Here is a 24,042-nt window from a genome sequence, read left to right on the forward strand (position 1 = left end):
AAAGTTCAAATTGCAGTTAAAGTTAAAATTTTTAAGTGAAAGTGAAAATTGCAGCTAAAGTCCAAATTGTTAAGTTAAAGTGAAAATTGCAGCTAAAGTTCAAATTGTTAAGTTAAAGTGAAAATTGCAGTTCAAGTTAACATTTTCAAGTGAAAATTCAAATTGCAGTTAAAGTTCAAATTTTCAAGTGAAAATTCTTAAGTTAAAATTGCAATTTCCAGCCCAGATGGCAGTCCTTGACTTATGACAGTTTGCTTAGTTGATTGTTCAAAGTTGCAAACGGCCCTGGAAAAAAAAGGACTTGGGACCGTTTTTCACACTTAATGACCATTGCGCGCGCGCGCACACACACACACACACACCTCCTGTAAGTAATACAATAGCTGCAGTTATTGCCTGGCATCAAATCCCCGAAGGCTTTTATCGGCTGAATTAAAAATTGAGAATGGACCTGGTTTGATCACCCTCATGCGCTCTAAATCTTAATTAATGCACAGTGGAGTCGACACAGGGTGCAATTTAGTGTGGGCTCTAATTGGCATTTTGTGTGTGTGTGTGTGTGTGTTGCCTAGCTCCAGCTTTCAAAGGTGCTGAATTTAATTGTAATTTAATGGTGGTTTTCCCCCCCCTTAAAAATAATTCCATGCACGCTCCACCAAATGCACCCTTAATGCGTCTTTTAGTGCCGCAGGATTTAATTGTGCTTCTGTTAAGACTGCTGAGTGTGTGTGTGTGTGTGTTTTTAATGATTGCCTTGCTTCATTTGCAAAAATCTGGCCTGCCGGGACAGGCGGTAGCTTCGGGCTACGAAAAGAAACAACAACAAATGCTCCTACCTCAATTAATTAAAGTTTATTAGATTTATATAGGGCATTTCCTTTGAAGGAAAACTCCAACACACCGTGAACGTGTTAAAAGATTTTAGCTCCCTTTCTGTGAACGGTTCATCCTCGGCTTACGACCGCAATTGAGGTCAGGAAGGAGCAGAATTTCCGTCGCTAAGCAAGGTGGTTCTTTAAGTGAGCCGCCTCCTGATTTTCCCCGCTGCTCCTTTCACCAAGGCGGTTAGGATCAGGCTTACCCCATTTTTCCTTGTGGGACCATCACAAAAGAGACGCTGCAACCATTTGTAAACACACATGGCTTGTCCAATGCCCAAGTGGGAAAATGTTGTTGCAAGAGTTTGCAAATGTTGCAATAGCTGTTGCAATAGGAGGGCGGGGTTGTAAATCACTTTTGTTTTCAGACTTTGGTCGCTAAATGAAATGGTTGCAAGTCAAGGACCCAAATAACAAAGGTTATTTTCCTTTACACAAAATTATATTAAGAGTGGGGACCTGGAGTGGTTTTCTTTTAGTGAAGATGAATTAAATTAAAGAAAATATATAAAAGAGGGAATGGAAAGCAAAATAGAAAGGAAGATTAAAGAAGGGTGAGGAATGGCATGGAGGTTGTAGGTCCCCAGGATAAGGTAGGCAGGTGGTAGATTAAATTAGAGTTGGAAGGAACCTTGGAGGTCATCTAGTCCAACCCCCTGCCCAAGCAGGAGAACCTACACCATTTCTGACAAATGGATTGAGGATGGATGGATACACAGATGATAGGTTAGGTTTAGATTAGATTAACAGAGTTGGAAGGGGTCTTCGAGGTTATCCAGACCGTACCCCATTTCTGACAATTGGATAGATAGTAATACATTAGAAGAATTGAATCACTTTTAACAGAATAAAAGATTTTTTTTTTTTAGATTGAACTGTAAATGGGGTGGGGCCAGAATGCCGAACCCAGCGCAAACAGCCAAACTGTCGATTTATTTTATCAATTTATAGGCGGCAAAAGACAAGCGGGGAAAGCACTCTGTGCGTGCCCAGAGACACGGTTGGCCGGGAGAGAAGCTCAGCGCGCGCGCGCGGTGCCCGCCGGGAAAGGGAGTCCCCGCGGGCCCTGGGGCCAGAGCATCCGCGTCGCGCGGGGGATGGGGGACGACGGGGGACTCCATCTCCCGGGGTGCCCCGCGCGTGAGGGTGGGGTGGGTGGGTGGCCCTCCGCCTCGATCCGCGCCTGCGCGAGACAGGCCGGGGAGCGGGAGTCCCGAGGGGAGGGTTGTTTTTTTTCCCCCTCCCGGAGGGGTCCGAGAGGGCGGTGCACTCGCTTTCCCGGCGTGCCCTGCGCGGGCTTGCGCGCGAGGGGCGGGGCGCGAGGGTGGGGGGAGGAGGAGGAGGAGGAGGCCGCTGAGGCGGCGGCGGCGGCGGAGCAAGATGGCGGCGGCAGCGGCGGCGGGGGTTCCGGGGCCGCCGCGCCGGGCTCTTCGTCCTCAGGCGGAGGAGGAGGAGGCGGCGGCGGCGGCGGGGCTTCCTCGTCGTCCTCCGCCGCCGCCTCCTCGGCCTCCTCGTCTTCCCCGGCAGCCGCCGCTTCGTCTTCTTCCGCGGCGTCCAACCCGCGCAAGTTCAGCGAGAAGATCGCCCTGCAGAAGCAGCGGCAGGCCGAGGAGACGGCGGCCTTCGAGGAGGTGATGATGGAGCTCGGCACCACCCGGGTAAGCGGCGGGGACGGACGGAGGGCGGGGGGAGGAAAGAGGGGCGCTTCCGGTCGAGGAGTCACTTCCGGTCGGGGAGGGGGCTGCCCGCGGGAGGGGGCGACTCGGGGGCCCATCGTCCTGCGCTGGCCTGAGCTCAGAGCTCTGGAGAGGAGGGGGGAACTGTCCCGCCCATCATCCCCTGCCCAGTTTGAGAGTTTAGGGGGTCTCTGGAAAAGGGTGGATTATCTCACCCATCATCCTCTGCCTAGGCTGGGTTGGGGGGGTCCCTGAGAGAGGGATGGACTAGCCCACCCCATCATCCTCTGCTTAGCTTGAATTGGGGTCTCGAAGGCGGAGTGGGTTATCTCACCCATCATCCTCTGCCAGGCCTGAGTTGAAGTCCCTGGAGAGGGCTGGACTCCCCCACCCATCGTCCTCTGCCTAGCTTGTATTGGGTCTGAACTGTCCCACCCATCATCCTCTGCCTAGCCTGGGTTTGCGGGGGTGGGTGGGTGTCTCTGGAGAAGAATGGATTATTTCACCCATCATCCTCTGCCTAGCTTGAATTGGGGGTCTCTGGAGAGGGATGGACTGTCCCACCCATCATCCTCTGCCTAGCTTGAATTGGGGGTCTGGAGAAGGATGGACTGTCCTACCCATCATCCTCGGCCTAGTTTGAGTTGGGGGTCTCTGGAGAGGGATGGACTACCCCACCCATCATCCTCGGCCTAGTTTGAGTTGGGGGTCTCTGGAGAGGGACGGACTACCCCACCCATCATCCTCGGCTGCTCCCCCTCCCCAGGGCTCACGGCCCCTTTTAGAGGCGATGGGTTCCGCTCCCATCATCCTCGCCTTCTTCCCCACTACAGTTCCCATCCTTTGCCTTCTGGCCCGACTCTCATCCCTCCCCATGGAGGCATCTGGGGTTCTCATGCCCATCCTCCCCTGCCCAAAGGGGGCCTCTGGGCCTTTTCACCCACCCACCCACCCACCCATGGGGCTGTCCTGGTTGGAAGGCTGGACCACTGGAGTGGGGGGGGGGAATGGGGGGGGAGGGTCTCTGGCTGGGAATGTCCTTTGAGGACGGGGCGTGTGTCTTCCGACTGTTCTTCTCACTTAACGACCGTCGCATCCTCCCCCTGGTCCCCTTTAAATTCAAACGCTTGCCAGCCGACTCGGACTTACGACAGTTACAGCATCCCTGGGGTGGGGAAGTGTCACCTGATCCCCTTTTACAACTTTCTGACAAGCAAATTCATTGAGGGGGAAGGAGGGAAGCCGGGGATTCACTTAATGACCGCCTGACTAATTTAACGAGGGCTGTGATTCGCTTTAACGACGGTGGCAAGAAAGACCGTAAGACGGGGGGGGGGGACGAAAACATGACACATTTCACGCTCAGTTAGCCATGGAAATACGGGGCTCCTTGGTAGCCGTAAGTCGAGGACTGGCCGTAAATTGTGGAGGGGGGAAAGGCATCTTTGGAATTGGGGGGGAGGGTTTCCTATCTCTCATTGCACCCCATTTACTAACACACATACACACACGCACACCAAAAATCACCATTTTTGCAACTGGATCCTGTGGAATATTCTGGAGAATTTTGAGAAAACGGGACCGGCTGGAGAATTGTGTCCTACACAAGTTGTGACGGTGGCGTCGTTGCCTCCGTCCGGCCTCTCCTGGGAAAGCGGGTGTCCCCGGAGAGGGTGGTGGGGTTAAAATTAGCCTGGACAGAGGACGAGAAAAACACGCGGGCGGGACGCCACCATCTTGGAGCCTTGGCGTTTGGGGCATCGCCGTCCGGCGGGCCGGAGTGGACGGTCAGCCCACCGGAGGAGATGCCCATTGGGGGGTGGGAAGGTTCCCCTCCGAGAGGTGGGGGCTTCGGCCCGATGATGCCTGAGGCGGGATGGGATGGCTGGGTCTGGGGGTCTTTTGGGGGGCTCAGACGTCCTGGCCCAGCCGGTGTGGCTTGGAGGGTATTCCCAAGTTCCCTCTGCTGGAAGACCCTAACCAACATGGTTAGACGTGGACCAGGGTTATTGTTGCCTCTGGAGCCGGTCGGGATGTTTGTTTATTTTTTTACTTCCTCCCTCCCTTTGCTTCCTTCCTTCCCTTTACTTTTTCTTTCTATCCTTCCCTTCTCTCTCCCTCCCTCTTTTCTCCCTCCCTTCCTTCCTGCTTTTCCTCTCCTCCCTTCCCTCCTTGCTTCCTTTACTTTCTCTTTCCCTTCCTTTTTCCTTCCTTCCTTTTCTCCCTTCCTGCTTTTCCTCTCTTCCCTCCGCTCCTTTGCTTTCTTCATTTACTTTCTATTTCTCTTTCCCTTCTCCCTCCCTTTCTCTTTCGCCTTCCTTCCCTCTCTTCCCTTCCTTCCTTTACTTTTTCTTTCTCTCTCTCCCTTCTCTCTCCCTCCCTTTCTTTTTCCTTCCTTCCTTCCCTTGAATTTTCCCTTCCATCTTTTCCTCTCCTCCCTTCCCTCCTTGCTTCCTTCCTTTACTTTCTCTTTCCCTTCTCCATCCCTCCTTTTTTCCTTCCTTCCTTCCTTTTCTCCCTTCCTACTTTTCCTCTCTTCTCTCCGCTCCTTGCTTTCTTTATTTACTTTCTATTTCCCTTTCCCTTCTCCCTCCCTCCCTTTCTCTTTTTCCTTCCTTCCCTCTCTTCCCTTCCTTCCTTTACTTTCTCTCTCTCTCTCTCTCTCTCTCTCTCCCTTCTCCCTCCCTCCCTTTCTTTTTTTCTTCACCAACCTGGTTTGGTGTCTTTATTTTTTATTTTATTTTATTTTATTTTGCAAGGGTGGTCGAGAGAGGAAGGAAACAATGAATAATCTGAAATGTTTTCTCGTCTTGACCTTAAAGTGGCCCCAGAAATGGCAGGTTCTAATTCATCATCCGGTTGGATATGTGACACTTCCTTTATTCAAAGAGTTGGTGTGCGAGGTTTCAGTTTTTGGGGTGTGGGTGGGTTTGTGTGTGTCTGGTTTGAGTCCCATGGAAAAATCTGATTTTGCTTGCGGGGAAGGGGGGGTATCTTGGTGTGGTCTCTTATTCCAGGTCTCTCCATAAAATGCTCCCTGTTATATGGCCAAACAGCTGGTTAATAACAGAGAGGAGGAAGGAGGTCAAGCTATTCTCCAAGGCACCCAAAGGCCAGACAAGGAAGAATGGATGGAAACTGATCAGGGAGAGATTCAACCTGGAAATAAGGAGAAATTTCAACCAACGGAACAGAAGTTGCCTTCGGAGGTTGTGGGAACTTCATCCCTGGAGGTTTTCAAGAAGAGACAGGACTGCCATCTGTCAGAAATGGTGTAGGGTCTCCTGCTTGGGCCGGGGGTTGGACTAGATGACCTACAAGGTCCCTTCCAACTCTATCAATCTGTTAATTAATTTACCATCCCTGGAGGCTTTCAAGAAGAGATTGGACCGCCCTCTCTCAGAAATGGTGTAGGGGTCTCCTGCTTGGGCAGAGGGTTGGACTAGATGCCCTACCAGGTCCCTTCCAACTCTATATTCGATGGAACAGAAGTTGCCTTCAGAAGTTGTGGGAGCTTCATCCCTGAAGGCTTTCAAGAAGAGACAGGACTGCCATCTGTCAGAAATGGTGTAGGGTCTCCTGCTTGGGCCGGGGGTTGGACTAGATGACCTACAAGGTCCCTTCCAACTCTATATTCAATGGGACAGAAGTTGCCTTTGGAGGTTGTGGGAGCTTCATCCCTGGAGGCTTTCCAGAAGAGACTGGACTGCCCCTCTGTCAGAAATGGCGTAGGGTCTCCTACTTGGATAGGGGGTTGGACTAGATGACCTGCCAGGTCCCTTCCAACTCTATATTCGATGGGGGAGAAGTTGCCTTCAGAGGTTATGGGAGCTTCATCCCTGGAGGCTTTCCAGAAGAGACCAGACTTGTACCTGTCAGAAATGGTGTAGGGTCTCCCCCTGCTTGGGCGGGGGGTTGGACTAGATGACCTGCAAGGTCCCTTCCAACTCTGTTAATCTGTAAATCTGCAATTGTTCATAGACACGGCAGGCAGGTTTGGTTAGCTGGAGGGGACCGTCCTAAATATTTCCCCAACCAGTCCTTCCAGGTAGACAAACAAAGCAGAGATCCTCAGTCCCCCAGGGCCTCTTCCGGCGCTAATATCTCCAGGTATCCCTCGACTTACGACCGCAGGTCGAGCCCCAGAATTTCCACGGCTTAAGCCAGGCCGTTATTAAGTGAGCTTCGCCCCATTGTTGTGGCCTTTCTAGCCGCCCTGGCTTTAAGGGAAGCGGTTACATTGTTAGGACCACGGTTGTTAAGCAGAGCTGGTCAGAAAGGGGATGATGGGTTGACCCCTTGGAGGACACTTAGCAACCGTCATAAATACGAACCCCTTTGCCAAGCGTCGGAATTTTGATCGGGTGGCCGTGGGGGATGGCTGCCACGGTTGTCGAGTGTGGAAAAAAATTGTCCTTTTTTTTTTTCAGTGCCTTTGACACTTCCGGTCACTAAACGAACCGTCGTAAATTGAGGATTGCCTGTCGTTTTTTTTAACCCTCGTTCTTTCATGCCGGGGGCAGTGGGGCAGTTTTAGGCACCCCCCAAAAAAACCCTAGCACTCTCATTTCCGAAGCTCTTAAAATGAGGCCTCTCTGGCGCGTACGGGATTGGGGTCTCTCTTAACTTTTGGGACCTCCGAGGTCTTCTAGTCCAACCCCCTGGCTCGGGCAGGAGAGCCCAGCCCATTCCAGACAAAGGGTGGTCCCAATCTCCTCTTCAAAAAAAAAAAAATGAAAAAAAAAACTTCGCCGAACAAACCGTGACAAAAATAAGGTCGTAAAACGGAGCACCGCGGACCCGCAACGGCTTAGCAGCGGGCAGTCTCAGTCTCTGTCTGTTGTCGTAAGTTGAGGCGACCACGACGGGTCGAGGTGCCAGGAGAGAGTTTGGTAGCCTCTTCCTCTCGCTCTCGTTTAGCTTGAGCCTCTTGTTGCAGGACTGTACGTTGAACGCACACACGTGCACACACGCACCCGCACGCATGCACGCACACGCGCGCGCGCACACAATGAGATTGTGTCATGTCGGAAAGAATGCTGTCCATCAGCTTTGCGAAGCCGCTGTGTGTGTCCCCAGGGCCAGTGAAGGATCCGTGCAGGCCGGCTCTGAAATTAACCGCCGTTCTGTTTCTCATCCTGCCCTTCAGTTGCAGGCTCAAAAGTTACGACTGGCGCACAGCCGAGGACCTTACTACGGTGGGTCGCTGCCCAACGTCAACCAGATCGGAAGCGGCGCAGCAGAGTTTCAGGTAACCGCTGTTGGAACAAGCCAACATCTGGGGAAATCTTCCCTGATGGTTGGAGTGGGGTCCCTGCCCCGATTGGCAAGGAGGGATCTTCCAATCTCTGGATTGGCACTCAGCATAGGGACATTGACACACGATGTACTGAAATGGACACATCACTGTTGAGATTGACTGCATAATGTGTGGAAGTTGACCGTGTATTGGAATTGATGTACCGATTACTGAGGTTGGCAGAAAATCACCGAAATGGACACACTGTGTATTGGAATTGACACACAGTTTATTGGAATTGACACAGAATTGATATTGAAATTGAGGCATGTGATGTATTGAGGTCCACAAATTATTGAAATTGACAACATAAATTATTGAAATTGACACATAAATTATTGAAATTGACAACCCAAATTATTGAAATTAACACATAAATTATTGAAATTAACCTAAATTATTGAAATTGACACATAAATTATTGAAATTGACAACCCAAATTATTGAAATTGACACAAAATATTGAAATTGACAACCCAAATTATTGAAATTGACACATAAATTATTGAAATTAACAACAAATTATTGAAATTGACACATTAAATTATTGAAATTGACACATAAATTATTGAAATTGACAATCCAAATTATTGAAATTGACACATAAATTATTGAAATTGACAATCCAAATTATTGAAAATGACACCACACATAAATTATTGAAATTGACACATAAATTATTGAAATTGACACCCATGAACAGGAAGTTCCTGTTCCTCAATTTCGCAGACCCCCCCCGCCTCAGATTTTCACACTTTCACACACCCTCTTGTCCCAACCGCGCTGCCTCTTTCTTTGCCCCCTTCAGGGTCCCCTCCATTCTCCGCTGGACTCGGCCCGGGGCACACGGCACCACGGCCTGGTGGAACGGGTGCAACGGGATCCCCGCCGGATGATCTCGCCGCTGCGACGTTACGTACGACAAATATCCTTTCTCCTCAAGGCGGGTTTTCCTTTCCTTTGGCTTGCGAGCGCAACACAGCTCGGGCTGGAGGTTCTCCAGGGATGGAAGAGCAGAAGGATTCCCCTTCGGGATTCGACCCACATAGCTGTTGACACACAACGTTGTGTGTTCCTTAACCCCGCCCCCCTCCCATCACATCGACAGTTCTCCTTACAGTCCGGCATACCTGTCCCCTCCTGCTGAGCCCAGCTGGAGAAGGTGAGTCTTTTCCGCACTTTACCGACAGAGCGAGCCATTGCTATATAAAATGGGAGCACGCCTCCTTCCCTACTAGCGCTGATGCCGTTACCTAGCTTGGTCATGAAACGTCTGCAAGAAATCAGCCTGGTTTAGGGAGCACCAAGGACCCCACAGTCTTCCTTCACCACCACCTCCTCTTTTTCCACTATCTCCTCTTCCATTTCACCAAAAAAAAAACCCTTCCTCCTAGCACTGATACTGTTACCTAGTTGGGTCATAGAATGTCTGTAAGAAATCAACCTGATTTAGGGAGCACCAAAGACCCCACAGTCTTCCTCCACCTCCACAGTTTTCCTCCATCTCCTCCTCTTCCTCTTTTTCCGCTCTTTTTCCTCCTCCATTTCACAACCCACCCACCCCCTTCCTCCTAACACTGATGCTGTTACCTAGTTGGGTCATGAAATGTCTGTAGGCAATCAACCAGGTTTAGAGAGCACTAAGGACCCCACAGTCTTCTTCCAACTCCTCCTCCTCCTCCTCCTCCTCTTTTTCCATTCTTTTTCCTCCTCCATTTCACAACCTCCCCCTTCCTCCTAGCACTGATGCTGTTACCTAGTTGGGTCATGAAACGTCCGTAAGAAAACAAGCCCAACCCAGAGAGCACCAAGGACCCCACAGCTACCATCCTTCGCTTTTATTTAATTTTCCTCCTCACTGTTTTTCCTCCCAGTCTCCTTCTTCCCCTTTTGGTTACTTGCACCTCAAGTTATGACCGTAATCAAGCCCTGCAATGACGGTCATAAGTTGCAACCATCGCAAAGCACGTCACCACAGAAGTGGAACATACACACACACACACACAATTTTCTCCAAGGGTTGTCAGTTTGCTTGCTCTAGTTGGGCCAATTTTACAATCTCTGGACCGTGTTGGGGTAAGCAGAGACGGAGGCGGCCCCTAGAGGGCGAGAAAGGAACCTCCTGTCTGGGTTTCTGCCCCCAAATGGTAGCCTGTGGAACTACAGTCCAGATTTGCAAACATCTAACTCTGGTGTTTCTCTTTTTTTGTTGCAAAGGACGATGCCGTGGAGCAATTTCTCCGCGGAGAAAGAACGCTTGTTTCGACTGCCAGCCTCACTCAACAGGTGACTCCTTTTTCTCCCAAGGTGTTTTACCCCCCCACCTACCCACACCCCTCTTTAAATCGAGCCTTCGTTCCCACAAATGGCACCTTGAGAGGCTTTGGGCCCGTGTGAATCTGAACCCCGTCCCCCAAAAAAGCCAAATATTTCCTCGTGTTGGAAGAAATATCCTTCTGGGTTCAGTTCCAAGTGGCGGGAAAAGTTGCTTGGAAAGGTTTGATGGTGGACAGGACAGACTCAGAGCTCCTGGGCGAAAAAAGGACAGAGATGCTGAGCATCCCTTGGTTAGATGACCTCTGTTGGGCCCCACCGGCGTGTTTCCTGTTCCCGTGTAAGAAATGTATCCCGTTGGCTGTCAGACACCCAGGGGATGGTGGGGTATGTGTGTGTGTCTTAGCTAACTTTGTAGGCTTTGCCCGGACCACAGGCTTTACCTGAGTGCTGCTGGCTGACGGCAGTCTTCCCAGGCGCCGTATGGGTGAGAGGTGGGTGGAGGCCTTTGTAATGTAGAATACTCTGCCCCAGGCCTGAACGCCCCTTAACAAAAGGTGGGTGGGGCGAGCTTCTGCCTCCCTACTTTCTACTTCTCTTTTTAGGGGAAACAATTCTGCCTTTTTTAAAAGTGGAAAATATTACATTTTCCTAGGAGAATATTTTTCCGCACCTCCTTCCCCAGCGCTTATCTCTCTTACATATGTTTCCTCTCTTTTGCCAGTCCTGGAAATTTGGGGAAAGTAAAACGAGGCCCGGGCTCCTTCTCCTTTCCTCTGGTTTGCCTCTCATGGGCCTGAGGACACACACACACACATACACACACACAGAGAGAGAGAGAGAGAGAGAGAGAGAGAGAGAGAGACAACCCTCGGCTGCTTTCTTCAATGCACAAGGCCATGGAGGAGGCCGATGTGCTCACAACTCAACAATGACCCTCATTATGTTCCTTTGGAAGAACTGCAGTGGCCAAACCGCCCCCCGCCCTCTGTTTGTTCCCCCAAGACATTGTTAAAAAGATAAAGGGTGGAAAGGGAGCTTTGAAAGAGAGAGAGAGAGAGAAAGCAAGAAAGAGAGTGAGAGACGAAGGGAGGGGGAGAGAGGGAGGAAAAAGCGAGGAAGGGAGGGAGAAAGAAAAGGGGAGGGAGGGAGAGAAGGAAGGGAGGAAAGGGAGGGAATGGGGGAGAGAAGGAAGGAAGAAAAATGAAAGGAAAGAAAGGGGGAGGGAGGAGCAAGAGAGGAAGGAAAGAAGGAAGGAAGGGAGAAAAAGAAGGGAAGGAATGAAAAAAAGGAAAGGAAGAAAGGGAGGGAGGAGCAAGAGAGAAAGGAGAGAAGGGAGGGAGAAAGGGAAGGAAGGAAGGAAAGAAAAAGAGGGAAGGAATGAAAAAAAGGAAAGGAAGAAGGGAGGAACAAGAGAAAGTAAGAGGGAGGGAGGGAAAAAGAAAAGGGAAGGAAGGAAGAAAAAGAAAAGAAAGGGAGGGAAGGAGGAACAAGAGAGAAAGAGGATGGGAGGGAAAAAAGGGAAGGAAGGAAGGAAAAAAAGGAAAGGAAGAAAGAAAGGGAAGGAGGAAGGGAGAAAGAAAAAATCAATCTCTGGCAGCTTCGCTAACACGCAACCTCTCCTCCTCCCCCCGGGCTGCTGCTTGCTGCCATGTTTTGAACTCAGAGCCAGCTGGCAAGGCCGATGGAGGAGGGAGGTGCTGTGCCAATCTAAAGTTAACCTCGACTTGCGACCCCAGCCGGGCTCAAAAGTTTCCTGTCGCTAAGGGAGGCATTGGTCGGGCGGGTTTTTCACCACCTCGCCCGCCAACGTGGTTCAGCGAACAGCTGACGTTAGTAACCCAGTCGTTAAGCGAATCGGGCTCATTGACTTGGGCTGGTGAGAAGGTCGCCAAAAGGGGATGGCCTGGACCACCAACCTCCCCTCCCCCGGGGACGCTGCAACCGTCGTAAATACGAGTCGGTTTGCCCAAAAGCTTCTGAATTTGGCTCGTGTGACAGCAAGGAGGCGGCCGACGGTTGTAAGTCTGAAACACGGCCCTAAGCCCCCCTTTCCCGTCCCCACTGCCCTCGTAACTCCGAACCGTCGCAAAACGAACTGTTTGTAAGCCAAGGACTAGCTGGATCAGGGTTTTTTTTTTTTCCCCCAGGAGTTAAGATTTAAACTCTTTTTTATTTTATTTCTTTTTAATTCCGCCTTCTCTTTTGCAAGCAGGACAAATTCGGACTCGGCCCTGCACACCAGCGTGATGAACCCGAACCCACCAAACACCTACCTGGGACCCTCCCAGGCGGGCCCCTCCCAATCGTAAGAGCGGTGAGTGGCTTGCGGGGGTCCTAGCGCAGCGTGGGTCTTGCGAGAGGCCCGGGGGTGGGTGGGGTGGGGGCACGCTCCAGCTAGGATTTGGGGTGGTCTTTGCCGGATGCATCTTCCCCGTCGGTTCGAGACGATGGTTTTAACGGTGGTTTGATGGTCCTTGTTGGGAAGAGAAGCGGCTGCTTTCAATGGCTTTGAAGGAAGAGCGGGTTGAGAAGGTATCTGCTGAATATAACTCAGCCCTGGCAACAGGAAAGGTATCCGGCCAGGAAAACCCTCGGCTCCATTCAGTTGGCCAGACTCCACTCCGCAAAGGATTATGGGCTCTTTAAAAGAAAGTGATGGTGGTGGTGGAGACTTCAAGCGTGTAGCCATGTTTCTCGAAAGTTGGCCCCTTGAAGAGGGGGTGGACTTCAACTCCCAGAATTCCCCAGCCGGCCATGGGAATCCTGGGAGTTGAAGTCCACCCCTCTCTTCACAGGGCCAACTGACATGAGAAGCACTGATTTTAAGAGGAGCCCATCCCAAGGAAGGTTTAAATTTATCCCTAGCAAGGGGTCTCGACCTGCGTGAAGGCCCAGGAGGAAGGGGAGGGTCTGGGAGTTTATAGGCCCAACAATTAATTATTCGTTGCTATTTTTGTTTTATTCTTTTTATTACATTTTCTTTGTTCTCTCTCTCTCTCCCTCTTTTTAAGGTTACCTAGATACAGATACGGATAGCAAAGGTAAGGAGGCTGAAGTCTCGACTTCTTGGCTTGTCCCCATCAGATGAGCATTGGCTTCTCCAAGTTGGGTTATTTTTGTCTTAGTTTCACGAGTGGGAAAAGTGGGAGAGGAGGCTGGAATCTTCTCTCTTCTGGTCTCTTTTATTCTCTTTTCTTTTCTTTTGCTCTTTCCCTTTTTCTCTTCTGGTCTCTTCTCTTTTATTCTCTCTTTTCTTTTTCTCTCTTCTGGTTTCTTCTCTTCTCGTTCATCTTTTCTTTTCTCTTCTGGTCTCTTCTCATTTATTCTCTCTTTTCTTTTTCTCCTGGTTTCTTCTCTTTTCTCTTCTTTCTTTTCCTCTTTTCTTTTTCCTCTTCTCTTCTGTTTTATTTTCTCTTTTATTCTCTTTCTCTTCTGCTTTCTTCTCTTCTCGTTCCTCTTTCCTTTTCTCTTTCCTTTTTTTTCTTCTCTTGTCTCTTATTTTCTCTTATTCTCTCTTTTCTTTTTCTCTCTTCTGGTTTCTTCTCTTTTCTTCTCGTTCATCTCTTTCCTTTTTTCTCTTCTGGTCTCTTCTCATTTATTCTCTCTTTTTTTCTCCTGGTTTCTTCTCTTTTTTCTTCTTTCTTTTCCTCTTTCCTTTTTTCTCCTCTCTTCTGGTTTCTTTTATTTTCTCTTTTCTTCTCTCTCCTGGTTTCTTCTCTTCTGGTCTCTTTTGTTCTCTCTTTCTTCTCTTTTTCTCTTCTCCTTTCTTCTCTTTCCTGTTTCCTCTTTTTCTCTTCTGGTCTCTTCTTTTTCATTCTCTCTCTTCTCTCTCTCTCCTCTCTTTCTCTTTTCTTCTCTCTCCTGGTTTCTTCTCTTCTGATCTCTTATTCTCTCATCTCTCTTCTGGTCTCTTCTTTTTTATTCTCTTCTCTTCTCTTTTTCTCTTCTGGTCTCTTCTTTTTCATTCTCTCTCTTCTCTCTCTCCTCCCTTTCTCTCCTCCTTCCCCTAAAACTCCCTTGTGGGAACCTGAGGCAGCCTCCTCACCCTTCTCTCCCCTCCTCTCCCCAGTGTTCCTTTTCCAAGTGCCTTCCATCGAAGAGAGCCTCTTGGACGACGGGAAGCAGTCGCTCAAACCTTGGGACACCAAGAAGGTGGGTGCCAGTCGACCCCCCTCGGTTCCAGGGGGGAAGCTTCGCCCCCTCCCTCGTGGCCTCTCCCCCTTCTCCACCCCCCCACCCTTCCCCCATCCAATAACAGGTGGTTTCTCTCTTCTTCAGCTCTCCTCCTCTTCCGCCCGGCCCGATCCTGCGAGGTGCCTGGAATCCAGTAAGTAGCCGCGGAGTCCTCCTTTCTCATCGCGGTGTCGTTTTTCTCCGATCCCGTCAGATCCCAAACCCATCGAGTCAACTCTGCTTCTCTTTTTGAGCCAGGGGGGGGGGGGGGGCTTGGAGACGGCCGGGGCGCAGCCGGCGAAACAAAAGGCCTTGAATTTCGACCTTCCGGCTTGGGTTAAAGATCCCCATTTCCAATTTCATGGCCTTCGTGGAATGCAGTGACCCTCAAGGTCAAATTCTAAATTCTAACAATAATAATGATCTCGCCACTGGTAGAAAGGTAGCTGCTAAAGGGCAAAGACGGGGCGGGCGAGATTTCTCCCTGCGGGGAGCTGTGGCAAGAGTTGGCACAAATGAGCATGCAGGATGAGTATATATATAAAAAAGGATATTGAGACTCTAGAAGAATGACCAGAGAAGAGCAACCAGGACGATGAGGGGACTGGAGGCTCAAACATACGACGGACGGTTGCAGGAACTGGGCCTGGCTAGTCTAGGGAAGAGAAGGACCAGGGGAGACAGGAGAGCATCTTCCAATAGTTGAGGGGCTGCCCCAGAGAGGAGGAGGAAGTGGAGGTCAAGCTGTTCTCCAAAGCACCCAAAGGCCAGACAAGGAAGAATGGATGGAAACTGACCAAGGAGAGATTCAACCTGGAAATAAGGAGGAATTTTCTGACACTGAGAAACCATCAACCCCTGGAACAGAAGTTGCCTTTGGAGGTTGTGGGAGCTTCATCCCTGGAGGCTTTCGAGAAGAGACTGGACTGCCATCGGTCAGGAATAGTGTAGGGTCTCCTGCTTGGGCAGAGGGGTTGGACTAGATGACCTACAAGGTCCCTTCCAACTCTATATTCGATGGGGGAGAAGTTGCCGTCAGAAGTTGTGGGGAGCTCCATCCCTGGAGGCTTTCGAGAAGAGACTGGACTGCCCTCTGTCAGCAATGGTGTAGGTTCTCCCGCTTGGGTGGGTGGGGTGGGGGTTGGACTAGATGACCTACAAGGTCCCTTCCAACTTTGGTATTCTATATTCAATGGGACAGAAGTTGCCTTTGGAGGTTGTGGGAGCTTCATCCCTGGAGGCTTTCAAGAAGAGACTGGACTGCCATCTGTCAGCAATGGTGTAGGGTCTCCCGCTTGGGTGGGCGGGGTGGGGGTTGGACTAGATGACCTACAAGGTCCCTTCCAACTCTTGTTAATCTGTAATCTGTCAGCAATGGTGTAGGGTCTCCCGCTTGGGTGGACGGGGTTGGGCTAGATGACCTACAAGGTCCCTTCCAACTCCATTCATCTCACCCTTTTCCCCCACCCCTCCCTCTTTCCCTCCTCCCTCCAGCATCTTCCCCTCCCCCGACCAGCCGGCCAACCTGCCTCTCATCCCGTCCAACCTCAATACGGGAGGATCCCTGCCCGATCTGACCAACCTGCACTTCCCGTCTCCGTTGCCTACACCCCTCGACCCGGAAGAGTCGGCCTACCCCAGCCTGAGCGGCGGGAGCAGCACCAGCAACCTGGCCAACACCATGACGCACCTGGGGATCAGCGGCGGGATGGGCCTCGGCCACGCCTACGAACCTCCAGGTACCGGTTCGCGGGGGTGGTGGGGGTGGTGGGAATTCTTCTCCGACGATGTGTCGCCGGACAGGGAAAGGGTGATAATGTCAGGATGCCCCATCCATTTTCTCATGTCTCCTGGCAGATGTTTGGCATTTTATTCCATTTGTGTGTGTGTGTGTGTGTGTGTGTGTGTGTGTGTTGTACGCGTGTGTCAAATCGAACCGTTTCTCCAGCCCGGTTCCGGGACAAGAGAGATCGCCATTCTTTCACCGCCGCGGAAACCACCGGACGTCCCCGGAGGCCACGATACACCGTGGCTATAGTCAGCCATCTTTTGTGTGTGTGTGTGTCTGTGTGTGTGTCTTTCGGTTGTCCCATGGATTTATGCCTCTTTTTGTTCTCATGTGTGTGTGTCTGTGTTTTTTTTTGTGTGTGTCCACGCAGGCCTGTGTTCATCTATGCAGAGCTCCCTCAGTAACCCCTGCCTCCAGTCCTCGCTTAACGCCCCCGCCCTGCGCCTGGCCCCCTCCCCCCTCAGCAGCCAGTCCATGCCTTCCTCCCTCAGCACCCCGTCGCTCTCCACCTCCCTCAGCAACCCCTCCCTCCCCACCTCGCTGGGCGCCCACGTGATGCCGCCCATCCCGCCTAACCCCCGGCTGCCCCCGCCGCACCACCAGCCTCCTCCTCCCGGCTTTGGGGGCCCGGCCTCCTCTTCCTCCTCCTCCTCCTCCACTGCTTCCTCCCCGGCTGCCTCCTACGCCCCTCTGAACGCTTCTCCTCGGCGCAGGGTTCCCCTCAGTCCCCTAACTCTCCCCATGGCTGGAGACGCGAGACGACAGCACCCCAAACAGTTTTCGCCAACCATGTCACCCACATTGTCTTCCATCACCCAGGTATGCACCCAGGAGGGGAGAAGGAGGGGGCTGGTGACGGGAGTGTATGTGAGACTCCCTTCCCCTTGTGCTCCACACCCCTCTTTTCTTCCTCCTCCTTTCCTTCCTTCCTTCCTTCCTTCCTTCTTTCCTTCCTTCCTTCCTTCCTTCCTTCTTTCTTTCTTTCCTTCTTTCCTTCCTTCCTTCCCTCCTTCCTTCCTTCTTTCCTTCCTTCTTTCCTTCCTTCCTTCTTTCCTTCCTTCCTTCCTTCTTCCTTCCTTCTTCCTTCCTTCCTTCCTTCCTTCCTTCCTTCCTTCCTTCCTTCCTTCCTTCCTTCCTTCCTTCCTTCCTTCCTTCTGTGTGCTTCACTTTTCTTTTCCCATTTCATTTCAACTTCAGCCACCTTCCCTCTCTGTCCCTTCTAAGGACCGCTTCCAGTTCTTCCCCTTTCTGGTCCTGGTATCTCAAGGTCAGTCGTCCTCGACTTTACGACCACGACGGAGTCTCAGTGCTCTTTGTCGCTGAGCGAGGGAGCGAAGTGAGGTGTTGTTGTTTTTTTACGCCGTTCCCAGACACAGTTGTGTCGGGGGACAGAAACTGGGAACTCCGTTCTGCTCGTAAACGGAGGGCAATCTGAAATCCTTCGGAGGCCGTGCCTTCTTGGGGCGGGGGTTGAGGTGGGCAGGGGTCCAGCTTCACCCAACTTAAGAGCTATGGTCTTTTGCGGGTGACGGAGCACCGGAAAAAGGCCAAAAAACAGGTCCCTTTTGGGGCTGTTTTCAGGCCTTTCTGCAGGTTATTTTGCGGGCTGAAAAAACGGCCTGAGAAACGGCCCTGAAAACAGCCACCAAACAACTGGAGAACCGGCCCAAAAAATAGCCTGAAAACAGCCCCCCACCAAAGGGCCAAAAAACAGGCACGCGCCCACCGGCCGGCTGGTCTTTGGGTTTCTGGTTTCTGGCAGCTGGTCTTTTGTGGGTGAGGGAGCACTGGAAAAGAACCAAAAAACAGGGCCCTTTTTGGTTCATTTCCAGGCCATTTTTGGGGCCGAAAAACAGCCTGAAAATGGCCCCGAAAACAGCTGGAAAATGGCCTAAAACGACCCCCCAAAATAGCCTGAAAACAGCACCCCAAATGGCCAAAAAAACAGCCACGCACACACCGGCCAGCTGGTCTTTGGGTTTCCGGTGCTTGGCACGCACACATGCATTTGCGTGCCCGCCTGTTCCGGTTTGGGTACTCGGTTTCTAAAATGGTTCGCCATCGCTGCCCTACCCTGAGCGCACGGGGGTGTCAAACTCGATTTAATTGAGGTACAAATCAGGGTTCTTTGACCTGGGGGTGGGTGGGCGGGGGCCGGGCGTGGCCAGGGTGGACGTGGCCAGCTCAATGTCACTCGTGTCTGGTGGGGGCGGGGGGGGCACCTGTGAGGGCCCGAGCACTCCGCCAATGGGAACGGACTCCCGAGCTCCGTTTTCGGCTGCGACGGTCTCCTGCAACCCTCGGCCAACGAAAAGGGAGTTCCGGAGGGCCGCCCGCTGCCATCCTGAGCGCCATTTTCATTGCCCGAGGCACCGCGGTCCGGGCCGTCGCTGTTTCCAAGGCCAGATCTCAGCACCCCGCGGCCTTGAGTTTGACTCCTCAATGTAGCAGGTGCGAAGGGCGGCCCCTCCCCTCCCCAAAGGACTACATTGCCCCCCACCCGTGGGCGTTCCCCCTTTCTGACTGTCCCCTCCCGCCTCCAGGGTGTACCGTTGGACACCAGCAAGCTCCCGCAGAGCAGCGGCTTCCGCCCTACCCTTACAGCCAGCCAGGCGTGCTCCTTCAGCACAGCCAAAAGTCCCAGCACCCGGTGCCTGGAGGAGTCCTGACCTCTCCTCAAACCCGCCAGCCGTCGTCTCAACCGCCCTGTCCCTACCCGGCGCATTACCAGCCGAATTCCATGCTCCAGCACCAGCTCAACCAGCCGTTGGGTGACTTCGGCTTCGGCAACGTGAGTTTCAAACCCCCCCCCACTTCTTCATTTCCCAGGCTCGTAGTGGCGGGCAGGGGGATCTCTGGGGGCCACATAGTCTCACCCCACCCCTGCTCAGCGCCGAAGACAACCCTCCGATGACGGGACGTATGCTCCTTCTCTTCTCCCCGCAGTTCGACCAATATGGCTTTGTCGACAACATGACGGGAGGTTTTGCCTTCAACAGCAACGCCTTCGCGGAAGACATGGGTGCCTTAAATTACTCGCCGGGCGACAACATGGGGCCGCCGGCGGGTGGAGGGGGCGGCCACAGCAGCAACAGCACCGCTATGAATGATCCCCACTTCCTTGGTCGTCAGAACCTGAGCAATTGCAGCCGCCATGGTCCTATTCCTAACATTCTCACAGGTAACAGTCGCCCGCTGTTTTGCAGCGGCGTAGGTGGGGGTGTTGAACGTCGGCCGCCCGGAAGCAACCGCCTTCCGCTCTTGAACGGACGGCTCCCAAACCTCTCGGGACACTCCCCCCCGGTCTCGTCGAAAAAAATCAAACGAGATCGGGCGGATTTGGGAGCAGAGTTTGCTCGGCGGGTTAGGACGCCGAGAAGGTTCGCGTTGGAGACTTTGTGGTTGCTGTCACGAGGTGGGAGGAGTTCCCATCCTCGCTCCAGCTCCTGCCAATGCCAGTAGTTTGAAAGCAGAGGAACCGTGGGTAGATAGATGGGTACCACTTTGGCGGACAACTTAACGGGGACACAGAAGGAGCCCCCAACTGGGCCTCCCACCCTCCCACCCCGGCAATGGGGATACCACAGTCCAATCCTTTCAACCCGTTTTGGTGCTCCCGACACAAATGTTGTAGTTGTAACAGTAGGAGTGGGATGGGATTCTCCCTGGTTGGACCGGTTCTATAGAACCGGTTGTTCCCCTCCCCTCCCACGGACTCCTTAGCTGGTCTGCACGCCATCAAACTTGCCTGCTAAGTGGTTATTTTTCCTTCTTTTCCCCCCCCGAGCGTCTGCTGTGCGGGGAGATTTAGATTAGCTAGAAAAGCAGGAAATCGTTGCATTTCTGGCTTTCTAGCTCATCTAAAAGCAGAGCTGAACCTTCCTGAGGACCGAAGTTTCTATTTTTTCAGTGCAGACTCAGGCAGCAGATGGCGGAAAGGTAGATCTCTGAATGAATCTGTGATTCTGTGAACAAAATCTGCCTGCCTGCTTTGCTTTCTTTTGGGTAAAAGTTGCTCTTTTTTATTAAAAAAAAATCAATATTCACATCAATATTTATAATATTTACATACAAGCCATGGCGACCCAGTCACATGACCACCAAGCCATGCCCACAAATTAGGCCACGCCCACAGAACCGGTGGTTAAGACATTTGCATCCCACCATTGAGTAGGATAGATTAGCGTTCTTCTGCATCCTAGCTCTCGGGAGCGCAGTTTCGGCCTGCCACGGGTCCCGAATGGGCCTTTGGGTTCCAACACCCCCGTTGTGTAGCTGTGGGTGTCTTTGATTTTTCCTTCGTAGGGGATTCCCCGCCTGGCATCTCCAAAGAATTCGTCAGCATCCTGGCGGGCATGCCGGGCTTCGAAATGGACACGGCTTCCCTGGGCCTGGACGAGGACCTGAAGATCGAGCCGCTGAGCTTGGACGGACTCAATATGCTGAGCAACCCTTATGTCCTGCTGAGTGACCCGTCTGTCGAAGACTCCTTCCGCACCGACCGGCTCCAGTGAACCAGAAGGGGTTGACCAGAGACACCCCAACCCCCCAACGCTACGAACTCCCCCACACCCACCACCCCGACTCTAGCAGGAAGAGCGGGATCCTCACGAGCCGTGGAGAATCAAACGGGCCGCGTTTGCCAATCCTCGGAGGGGGATCAAGACAGAAGCGGACGATTCGCGCTTTGCTTCCTCCCCGTTTTCCCAAACGCCGCGTTTCCCCTCCTCCCCACAAACACACACACACACACACACACACCTGGGGAGGGGGGGGGGAGACCCCTGTAGCTTCAGTAGCTTGAACGCTCCTAAGCTTGGCCGAGAGGTTAAGCCCGGCCCTGGGGTCAAGGGACTCGAGGAGCAGGCAACGAGACTGCGGGATCCTTTCACACGCACCCGGTGTCGGATGGACCGTACGAGCGGAAGAATCGAGGAAGGGGGAATCCCCTTCCCAGATGTATCCGGGTTGGGCGAGACCGGGGTGTGTGTTTGCGTGTGTCACTTTCTGAACCCCTCGAATCAAGGGACGGGGCGATGTGAAAGCATCTCGGATGTCTTTCGCCCCGGGTCTCGTTCCCCCGACAAGGTGGCTCCCGGAGGGAGGACAGAAGAGAGAATGTCAATCATGTTTGTTTATCGTTTCCCTTTTCTCGCCTAATCGATTTCTTTGCTGTCTTTTTAATTTTATTTTTAAAGAAGTCTGTACATAACCCTTCCTCCGTTTTTTTTCCCTCTTCCTCCTCTTCCTCTTCTCTCTCTGTCTCAAAACTGCCATGTTCCCCCCCCCCCCCACCTTGGAGAGATGAAGGAGAATAATTTTCCTAGTTAAGGCACTTCTAACTTTTGCATTCTTAATCCGTCGGGCGTCGGAGCAGCCAGCAGCAGAGGGGCGGGGGTGGGGGGCGAGGGGAGGGGGGAAATGGTGGGAAGACAACCCCCCCCCCCCCCCCAGCTGGGTCAGCCACAGACCCAACTTGTTGCCTCGTTCCACTTACCTCCCCTTTGAGGAGGACATGAACCAGAATGATTTTATTATTATTTTTTAAATACATGTGAATTATCATGATGTTCCCCGTTCTCCGTTTGTGGTCGTTCTCTCTCTCTCTCTCTCTCTCTCGCACCCTGACCGAAAATCAGAATATATCGACAGAATAAGGCGGTTGTTAGCCCGTCACAACCTCCGGGCGCACCCGTCTTCCAAATGTGTGTGTGTGTGTCTGTGTGTGTGTATGTGTGTGTGTGTGTACAGAGCCAGACAGCCACGGAGAGCGAACACGTGTCCTTTTCCGTTTGTGCCGGCCAGTCCACCTCGGCCCCTTTTGGAGGGCGACTCCGTTCCGTCCGTCTCGTCTTCCCAGCCAGCTTTGAGCAAAGGTCAGTGCTCACTTTTTGGAGGTGCGGTGGTGGGCTTCCTCACTCCCTCCCTCCCTCGCCCCCAAATGCACCCCACATCCAGTGACGTCGAGTCCAGAATCGTCGAGTCCAGAATCCGAATTCGGCTCCATCCAAGAGCACCGCGATGCAAGGATATTCCCGAGAGCACGTGCAGAGAGCAAGGGCAGAGCGGGATCTGCAGGTTTTCTTAACCTTTCCTCGATTCCGCTTATCGTTCCCTTCCGGATGGCTCCAAAGCAGGATTTCCAACAATTTAATATCTTTTCTATTTCCCCTTTTTAATTTTTTGTTCATGGGAAGAGGGGCTTTCCCGCGCGACCATCGCACCGCTCTTGCGTGCTAAAGAAGGTGTGGCCTTGCAAGAAACTGGTTTGTTCGATCAGGGTTTATCAAGGGCGCCCCCTGGCGCTTATAACGGGAATTTCCAGCCATTTTGTGGGGAAAAAATATTTCTCTAATTCTGATTTTTTGTTCAAGGGGACGTTTTCCTGAGCGCTCCCTTTTTTCCCCACTTCAACGGTTGTCATCCCAGAGAAGAGAGAGATAGTGGCCTTCCATGAAACTCTGGTTTGTTCGATCCGGGTTTAGCGAAGCGTCCCCTGGCTCCTAAAAACGGGGATTTCCATCCATTTTGGAGGAGAAAACGCCTCCCTAATTCTGATTTTTCTATTCAAGGGAAGAGGAATGATTCCTTTCCCGGAGGATTTCCTTTTCCCACGACAAAAATTGTCATCCCAGAGAAGAGAGCGGTGGTGGTGGGCTCGCATGAAACCATGGTTTGTTTGAACAGAGCTTATTGACCGAACCACCCCACCCCCCAACCTGGCCTGCGAGATCCCCAACCCTGGACCCATTTTAGCTCTGATGGAATTGGGGTGGGTGGGTGTATTTCGTGAACTACTTCCTTCCAGGGTCATCCTTCAGCCACACAGGTAGTCCTCAACTTACAACGGTTCGTTTAGCGGCCCGTACAACGGCACTGTTTTTTCCCGCAGTTCAAAACCTTGGCACCGTTTTCCCCTGATCCCGCGATTCCTACTTAAGACGAGTCGCTTGCGTCCCCCTTTTGCGACTTTTCTGACCGGAACATTCAAAAAGAAGGGGCGGGGAATCCGGATTCACTTAACGACGAGGTCGCTAACTCATCCGCTGCAGCAATCCGTTTAACGACGGTGGCAAGAAAAGTTAAAAAGGGGAAAATTGGCGGGGGGAGAGCAAACTTCGCTTAACACCCGTCGACGTTGGGATGCGTCGTGGTCGTACTTGGGGTGAGTTTCGGCTCTCGGCGACTCCCAAGCTAGGTCGCTGTCAAACTTGATTGACAGGACCCCTGCCCCACCCCGTTTTAAAAAAGGCGCAATGATTTTTTGTAATGATTGAAATTGTCATTAATTAAATAATGTGGGAACGAGCCGTGGGAATTGAGAAATTTGGGGGGGAAATGTGTGCCAGCCCCCTGAGGATCCTTAAAAGCAGGTTTTTTTCCCCCTCCCGCCAGAAGCCTTTTTGCAGCTTTGTCGAAAACGCAGGTTGGAATCCTAAGGCTGGAAAAAGGGACCCCCGGAGGTTGTCTAGTCCAACCCCCGACCCAAGCAGGAGATCCTACGGCTCTGCTGGCAAGCCCCTCCCGATGACATGATTTGAACCGCAAACTCCTCCCCTGTTTCACTCCCGCATCTACCCAAAACAGCTCCTCTCCGCCGTGCGGGGAGTCCTCGACTTAGCACCCGTTCCACATTTGCGACGCTCCTTGAAAAAAAAAAAACCGGTCATCCCACGAGCGAAGGGCAGTTCGAAGTTGGATTCTCTGACTCACCAAACTCTCCCCCCTCCCCCCGGTGATCTGAGTCAACACCCATGGGTGGGGGTGGGGGGTCGCCTTCCCCGTAAGGGACGCGTCTCACTTAACGACAAGCTGCGGTCCTAAGTCGAGGACCTTCCCCAATCGATACGGAAAACAGATTTCTCCCCCCCCCCCCTGCTTTCTTCACACCCAGGAGTAGGGATGATGGAAATACAACTTTTTTGGGGGGTGGGGGGGGCGAGTGGGGGA

General features: G+C 52.2%; 1 protein-coding gene across 1 annotated transcript; it reads left to right on the forward strand.

The window, feature by feature from the left end:
* Positions 1–1,975: 1,975 nt before the first annotated feature.
* CRTC2 (CREB regulated transcription coactivator 2) lies at positions 1,976–21,660 on the forward strand. The gene is given in 17 exon segments (XM_026723347.2): positions 1,976–2,536; positions 7,704–7,805; positions 8,662–8,778; positions 8,954–9,015; positions 10,071–10,139; positions 12,343–12,420; positions 12,422–12,444; positions 13,142–13,171; positions 14,200–14,282; positions 14,409–14,430; positions 14,433–14,457; positions 15,798–16,042; positions 16,463–16,911; positions 18,636–18,663; positions 18,666–18,883; positions 19,039–19,273; positions 20,398–21,660. Coding segments are annotated over 17 exon segments (2,556 nt in total). The 3' UTR covers positions 20,607–21,660.
* The last annotated feature ends 2,382 nt before the right edge of the window (positions 21,661–24,042 follow it).

This window comes from Pseudonaja textilis, chromosome 16 (genome assembly GCF_049901715.1).
Source record: "Pseudonaja textilis isolate UNSWEBS1 chromosome 16, rPseTex1.2, whole genome shotgun sequence".
Lineage (NCBI taxonomy): Eukaryota > Metazoa > Chordata > Lepidosauria > Squamata > Elapidae > Pseudonaja > Pseudonaja textilis.